The following is an 8,229-nucleotide window of genomic DNA, read 5'->3' on the forward strand; positions in this document are numbered from 1 at the left end:
TGGCGCGGTTTGCATTCTCCTGCTAGCTGCCCAGCTCCCCCTCACACACACAGTCTCACCTGCTTCTTATAGCTGTGATTATCTCCCAGCATATAAACCAGCAGTCGCTGTTCACTCATTGCCAGATTCTCATCTACCCACATGCATGATAATCCAGGTTCACCTTGTTGTCTAACAGCTTTTTCTTTAGAGATAGTGCTATGGCAGTCAAGGCTGATACTAAGCCCTCACCCTCTTGGCCAATGAGATCACCGTTTTCAGCAAGTCCTCCAACCTAAATGACAGGATACATCATATGTCCCTATCTCAAATACCCTTCCAGTGGCATGTTTACCAGACCTTTGTCTTCATGATAACGGTCATACACTCCATACAACCGTTCCACTGGCATGTGTACCCAACCTTCGTCGCCATGGAAACAATCATAATAGACCGTTACAGATTTATTTTGTTTAGGTGCAAAAACAACAAAAAGTAACAATTTGTGTTAGATAACCTTCATCATCACGGTAATAAGCACCTGATAAAGGTTGTGAAATGGTTATGGATGTAAAACACATTTCACACTAGAATTGAACAGCGGCCTCCTATAGGAAAGTCCTGTAATTTCTGATTTAGGTTGCCTAACAAGGACACATTACAGTTGGTTGCAATAACCTGCAGGCATAAATAGCCTATAGACCCATGTTTTATTGGAGGACAGCTTCTCGCTGTTGCACACATCAATATAAGCGGCAGAGAGAATGAATTATTCCTATAGCCTAGAGAGCCAAAGAGATGCTGCTGCTCTCTTACACTTTTAAATAGTAACTGCTTATCTGCCATGATGACCCTGTTTTAGGCAAACCCATGGCCAAACAGAAGATCATACAGTAGCTGAGAAAGAATGTCATAATCGTACGGGCAGCCGGATAGAGGACCCCTCCCACAGGAGTGCACTCTCCATGAGGAATATGGCTGAATCAGCAGCTATAGTGAGGAGGATGGCTCTGGTAGTTTGTACCGTGGTGCTGTACCTAACCTCCAGCCTACACATCAGGTCTGACACAATGGATGTGTCTGAATTCTCTCCAGTTGAATTGCAGACTGGGTAAAATGTAACCTAAATAAAACTCAACCATATATAGTATGTGTCCTATCAGATTAGGGTTTTATTTTTGTAACAGTGGTTTGGAGCAGTTTTAGATGGCACCCTACACATGATGTCATAGTGCTAGTAAGGACTAAAGATCAGACAGGGCATGTACAAACAATGTATTTTGCTGTTTAACTTGGAGGATTTGTTCTGTTTTGGTTTTCATAAATAGCTCAAGCACCATCACAAAGTGTGCAAAAAAGAACCACATGAAACCAATAAAATACACATCTTGTGATGCACTAACCTTTTGATTGGGAAGTTTGTTGGTCTGTTTGAAGGACTCCGTCTGTGAAACCCAATAAGTGCGTGCAAGCTGGATGTAGAGATAGCCAATGATCAGTCCTGGAGCGACAATGCTGGTACAAAACAGGAAGGAGATGTAAACCTTATAGGAGAGTGGGGACAAGGTGGGCTGACACATGGCCTTGTCACCCACCATCATTAGCTGAATGCCCACAATCATTGGTAGGGTCAGGATGAGAGAAGCCACCCAGACCAGCAGAGCGATGGCCTTCCGATAACTTTTAGACCGTTTGACTGTGTCAAGTGGCTTGAGCACTGCAAAGTAGCGCTCAGTACTCATGATTGTCAGCGTGAAGATACTGGCATGCATAGTCAGGAAGTCCATGCTGATCAGAATCCGACACCCCACGTCTCCAAAGTGCCATCCCTTTAGGAAGTGTGTGCAGACCACGAAGGGGATGGTCAGAAGATACAGCAGATCTGCCAAAGCTAAGTTTATGATGTAAATGTACATAGAGGCAGCAGTCCTCATGGACTGGCACATGACTACCAGGGTATAAATGTTCCCTGAGACTTCAACGAGGCACATGATCGAGAGGATGGTGCCAATGGTAAATGTGGCGGCTGTGTCCTCGTGCGAGCTCAGACGGGCATCAGTGGTATTGGCACCCCTTTCCATTATGACTCCTACAGGCTCCATGGACACTGTGGTCATCTCTGGATGGATGGGAACAGAAATGTCAGGGGTTAGGGTGCCAGCTTTACACAACAATGTCATGTGGTAATTGCCTCTTGTTGTCTAACTTGTACTTGTAGTGGATGTTGCACAAATAGGGGCTGTATAGTCAGAAAAAACTATGCTGGTCTGTTTGATTGTATTCATATTCTCCATTTGCTACAGAAGAAGTCATTAAGGAACTGAAAGAATTTGCTTTCAGTGCAAACTTTGCTTTTGGGCACCTTCCCCACAAGTAATCTGCAAAATCAGATTATATCTGATTGCTTGCAGGTTTGCAGAGGTGACCAACTCTCTCACAGTGAGGAAAATAAAATCCCTAATTGTACTGGCTTAGAAAGCAGCTCTGAAAACAGGTTCAATGAATGTTTTCAAGTACCATATGTTCTTGTAAGGTTACACAAGTTTTGGTCATGAGTATAATTGGTCATGAAATGTCAGATGTCATTTTGAAACAGTTTGTTTGTCTGTGCTGAAGTTTTTCAGTATGACAACTGTCTGGGCTGAATGTAAGCAGGACTGCTGAAGCCTGATTCACACGTGATGTTAGAAAACATTTAAAAACAAAATGACAACAAAAGACAAAAGACAGAAATACTCTGGTTGCATTTGGATTTCCCAATGTTGATAAAATGGACAAATTTCACAGTCAAAGAATTTCTTAAGGAAATGAGCTGTAGTTATTGGGAGATATTCTACCTGAACATTATTTACATCAGCAGCATTTTTGCTGGCTGATAAAAATGCATATTCACTCTCTGATGGTACATGGGCAGAATGATGTATGTGACGTGCATTCTAAAAAGAGAGTTTATGCAGCTGTTGAAGGAACACAGAAAACATTGTAGCCAGTCACAGAAATCTAGCTGTTTGGTATTAACTGATCAGCACATGCACATAAAAATATCTTTATGGACTAAGCAATAGAAGTAGAATATACAGTCTTACCTGGACTGCTTCCCTGGACAGAAGGGTTCAGTACTCCTCTGAACTCCCCATAAAAGTCCCAACAGTGTCAGTATCTGAGAGGTGAAACACACAGATGGAAAAAAAATCTCTCTCCAGCAGTCTCAGCAGGGGGACATAACCTAAATGAGTTGTCCACTACAACAAAAATCCCTCCATTGTTGGCCAGTCTCTCAACAGCAAATAAATCAATCCAAAGTGTCTAGATTCATGAAAAATGTTATAGCTGTCTTAAAAGTTCTCCTCCATTCTCTTTGCCCTTTGTGCACCTGGGTAGCATCCAGAGTGACGTTGTCAGATGAGACATCGACAGCAAGGAAATGTAATGAGGAAGAGAAAACATAGAAAAACAAGAAATAATCATTCAAAAAACAATTAGCAGTGAGGATCACACTATGCTACAGCTGGTTATGGAAAAGCCCCCCCTCTGACTGGGTGAAAGCGAGAGAGCACAGAGGTAGAGATGGGAGAGCAAGACAGGGAGAGTGAGAGGAGTGTGTTGCTAGTGAGGCACTCTCACTTCGAAGCCCAAAGTGGGAGGGGGAAAATGGAGAGAGCGGGCAAGAGAGAGGTATGCAGGAAATGTGTTGCACTCGCTCTCCCCTGCTCTCTAACCACTGTGCTATCTATTTCTATGCAGCAGGAGCGCATCCCACAAACACATTGAAATGCAACACATTGATATGAGACACATTACACACTCACAGAACAACCCTGCTGACACAAACACACATGTGGTATAAATCAGTCAACACTGTCCATTTGTTCCACTGTGACATATCCAGTATTCATTATTTTAAATAGATAAATAAGTATTATTACTAATTTGTGGTTGTGCAAATAAAATGAATGATTTCTGTTAGTGTAAGAACAGTTTGAGTATTTTGTACACATTCTAAGAGTACAGTGACAATATTGATAACTGTGATCATTTTGGTGACAATAATTGTGATGTTAAACTTTCATAGCGTTTTATCCTACATACAGCACTGGTGTTTCTGGTCGTGTGCGCATGTGTGCAGACAGATATGACCACAGGTTTAGTCTATAGCTTTGTGACTCCAACCATTCACTGGAATAATACACAAACATGGCTCCTCCGGTTTGTATCTGTGAGTCAGAAAATCAGTGCTGTGAAATAAAATGCTATTTCCTCCTTTTATGCTTTTCATTTCCTCCATCACTTTTCTCTGTTACCTGCTCACGGCTGTGTTTACACACAAGAAATCATGGAAATGTTAGACAGCAAAAGTCACATTTCAGTTCAAATTAGTGTTGAAAAATAATCAAAAGATACAATATCAGTCAGTCATCTTAACGATGATCGAGCCAAATATGTATTCAGTAATAGCTAATTCAAATGAAGCATTTCAGTAAAGTAAAGCAAGTATACATGTTACTGGATTTGGAGGCGTTATCAAATATGAGTGACAACTATTTTAAGAAATAATCAGTCAAGGTATGAAAGTAGCTAAAATTTCAGAGGACAAGTGAAGCAAAGAGAAAAGGAAAGGCAGGCTCAGATCATCTCTGATGGTGTTTCCACCTCCAATCACCATGAAGTATCCAACTTTCGAAATGCTTGACTTTAAACACTCTTTTTGGGACCTGTGTATGCGACTCCAAGCCTCCTTGGCCTCGTATTATTATGTATCACTTCTACCTACCTCCAGAGCCCCCTTATCTCCAAATCATGTATCTTCCCTGTTCTTTGGTATCTCGTAGAGGTGAATAAGGTCACAATTTCTCTCTGCTAATGCAGCGGGCTCATTTCCTTCTACACCAAGGTCGGACATGAGGGTCCTATTTTTCCCTGGCCCCTCTGCTCATCACACTTCTCCCAGTCTCATCTCTTGTCTTGCAGAACATCTTGTAGGCCTGTGAATTACACCTGTGGCTTGAGATATGATTGAGAGGTACAGTAATGACTTGGGGTGAGGGTTGTGTGAGGGGCTTAGATGAGCTCAGGTCAGGCCACAACAAGCTCATACTGTATAGCCTGGATTGCTGTAAAACTGTCCTTGTAGAATCATCCATTCAAAGATACTTTCTAACAACTGCTTATAGGAAATATCTGGTTGTTTGATCAAAAGAATAATATACACGCTTGTGTACATAAAAAATGTTGACATTATCTATGACTCCCCTGCAGGTCCAACCCTGACTCAAACATCGCAATCTGTTCAGCACCCTCTGCAGTCTCCAGGCCAGTGTATCTCAAAGAGTGGGCCGCGGCCCACTGGTGAGCCATGAAGGTACTGCAGGTGGGCCGCACGAGGTCATTTACAATGACTAAATATATGGTCAATAAATGAGTGAATAGATAAAAAACTTTAGCCTTCAATTTTCTAATAAAATTTGAAATGACCATTAAATATTTCTGAATGAATACATTTTTAAAAGAAATTGCACATCTTGTCATTGGTGGAGAATTGTTACCGATGGAACACATCAGTGGGAAAAAGTTAAAATAGAGCAGTGGCTATGAGCTGTTACTGCAGAGTCAACCTGAAATGAGCCTGTGCCATCAAAAAGATGGACTCGTAGGACGTATCTAAAGGAGTACCTATCACTGGGATTTACAAGCGTGGACCAGAAAATGATCCCCTGCCTGTCTGTGTGCTGGCAAACGAGGGCCTGCAACCATGCAAGCTGCATTGTCATCTAGAAACTAAATGCAGACATTTTCTTTCAAGCCCCCTGATGTTTTTGAAAACAAGCTCAGAGAGTATTTGAGCCATAAAAAGTAATTGAATCCACAGGTGTCACTGAGTGAAAGCAGCACGGCAGTGGAGGTGTCCTACCAAGTAGCTTTGTTTTTGTGCCGTTAAATGCCACAAATATTACACAGCAGAGGTTGTAATAACTGTATCAGAATGCGTGTATTGAAAGATATGCAAGTGTTGGCCTGATTAAACATTAAAATTATTTTTGTTTGGTTTTTCTTCATATTGATTTTGGGCTGGTTGTTGTGAAATTTTATGTATGAACATTTTATTATCCACTGTCATAACAATCCAACATTTGCACTTAATTTCTTACATCTGTTGTGTTACAAATTGTTACATAAAAAGAACTCTCCCCACACATGGATCTGTAATTTTGCAGTGCATTGCCATATAAGCAAACGTTCACATGGACTTGCTCCATTTATGAAACAACAAATACAGTATATAGAGAAATACTAGTCTCATGGGTTGATCAAAGCTATGTTTAAAGGTTTGGGTGGGCTGCAGAAAATGTTCAGATTCAGTTTGGGCTGCGACATTTTTAAGTTTGGCAATGTCTGCTCTAGACAAAAGCAACTGCTGCAAACATTTTTCTTTTTTTAAACAAAGGCCTCATATGAAGATAACAAATTGTATCATCCCATAATAATGTGACCTATTTTCCGTTCTCAACAGGTGCTATGTAAATTTAGCAGCTGTTTCACTCTCACATTGCTGTGAGCAGAGAGTCTACTATGTTAATTGAGGATAATTACTTGTTCACCGGAAAAAGCATGGGTCACTGTGAGGGACATGTTCTTGGCAGGGAGACATACCTGAAAATGTTTCATGGCCACAATAGCAGGGTGTTTACATCTTGAATTTGCATTTCCAAAACTATCCCAGTGGGCCGATACTTTAGTTTGTGCTACTGTGTGAAGCTCATCTCTCATTTCTACTTGACTGAAGATGAGGATACGAACAATGATCTGTCCATAACTGGCGTTTGTTTAATGAGTACACCACAGTAATGTTACAGTATACTGCCTTACTGAGCTATGGGATTTGACTATACAAAAACTTTAATGTTGTTGCTTTGTTTTATGCCAACTGTGACAGTTTAGACTTTCACAATGTGGGACATTTAGTTTTCAAATGTGTCACTTTTGTTTCTCAGAGTCACAGAGTGGTAAGCTGCCAGAACACACAAAATCAACTGGGTATATTGCTTTGGTACCTTAGAAAGAAATGTTCATTTGAGTAAATCTTCAACTATTAGCTAAAAGTGTAACCTACCTATCACAGTAACACAGGGTATTGTGAGGTGGATCTGCTGAATTCATAACCATAAACAAGACTCCTGTGCAATATACTTGTCTTTGTTTTTTGCTCTGCTATAAGATCAGTCTGTTCAGTCTCATCCCTCCTTCACCCTTTTCTGACCTTCAGCAGCTCTCCAGGCTGCCATGCCAGTCAAACATACACACAGGTACCTGTTTAAGTTATGTAAAGGCGATCAGTGCACAATAACCTGGGAGCATATTACAGTTCAGCTGGTTTATGCTGTTATGGTGAGATATGTGTTGTATTCTAAATTTGTGCAAAGCTTATATTTACGTGTACATGAGAGTGTTGGAATTTGGGGTTGGATAACTGAGTCAGCACACTCGCTGTATGTGTGTTGAGGAAACAGCCACAGAGTTACACAGATGGTATTATGTCACTCAGAATCAAACAGAAATACTAGGACTGCTACTGTAATCTAAGACTGCTCTTGACTATTTTACAGCCCTAGGGCAAAATTGAATGGTTCACCCTTAGTGACAAGCCACACCACCGCCATTTGTCTGTAGGTACATCTCAGTTATACATCCACAGTGTGTACATGTACTTAAAGGTACAATGTGTATGATGCAAAAAATGTATTGGTAAAAAGGGGCTATAGTATGCATAATAATTGTATTTTCATTGTGTAATCAATCACCAGAAAATAAGAACCATTCTGTTTTCTTTAGCTTTGAATGAACCTTTTTTATCTACATAGGAGTGGGTCCCCTATCATGGAGGCCGCCATGTTTTTTTACACTAGCCCAGAACAGATAAGCCACACACTGGCTCTAGAGTGAGAATTTCACATTTTCATGTTGAAGTAGCGACTTGGATTTGGAGTAATGATTTGGAGATGCCTGGAAAACATATCAGTGATGTTAGAGCCAAGTGGAAGTAATGCTGTAAGTTTAAGAACTATAATTTGAAGAATGAGGAACACAGTTACACTTTAAATCAAGAAAAAGGAAGGCAGCTGTTGTCAATGAAGCAAAGACACGAAGGAATGAGACAGGCGATGGCAAAAGACAAGGATAAACTTTGGTGTGGCCTTTCCAAGATGGAAATCCTTGATGAGGGACAAATGCTTCCAGAATGACGTCAAAGTTGCC

The 8,229-nt window shown here is 40.8% G+C and overlaps 1 protein-coding gene across 3 annotated transcripts in view; it reads right to left on the bottom strand.

Moving 5' to 3' along the window:
• The window catches only part of uts2r (urotensin 2 receptor), an 11,048-nt gene extending 7,216 nt beyond the window's left edge, over positions 1-3,832 (bottom strand). The window contains exons 1-3 of one of the 3 annotated variants that reach the window (XR_002276745.1): positions 3,066-3,832; positions 557-2,098; positions 23-163 (exon numbers count right to left, since the gene is read on the bottom strand). Coding sequence is in view for 2 of the 3 variants with exons in the window: in XM_020621993.1 (XP_020477649.1) it covers positions 1,224-2,096 (873 nt within the window). In the remaining variant the exon portion in view is untranslated. Of the gene's footprint in view, positions 1-22; positions 2,099-3,065 lie in introns of those variants that run through there. The other 2 variants (XM_020621994.1, XM_020621993.1) reach the window with 2 other exon arrangements.
• Between the last annotated feature and the right edge of the window lie 4,397 nt (positions 3,833-8,229).

This window comes from Monopterus albus, unplaced genomic scaffold, assembly GCF_001952655.1.
Source record: "Monopterus albus unplaced genomic scaffold, M_albus_1.0 scaffold271.1, whole genome shotgun sequence".
NCBI classification, from domain to species: Eukaryota; Metazoa; Chordata; class Actinopteri; order Synbranchiformes; family Synbranchidae; genus Monopterus; species Monopterus albus.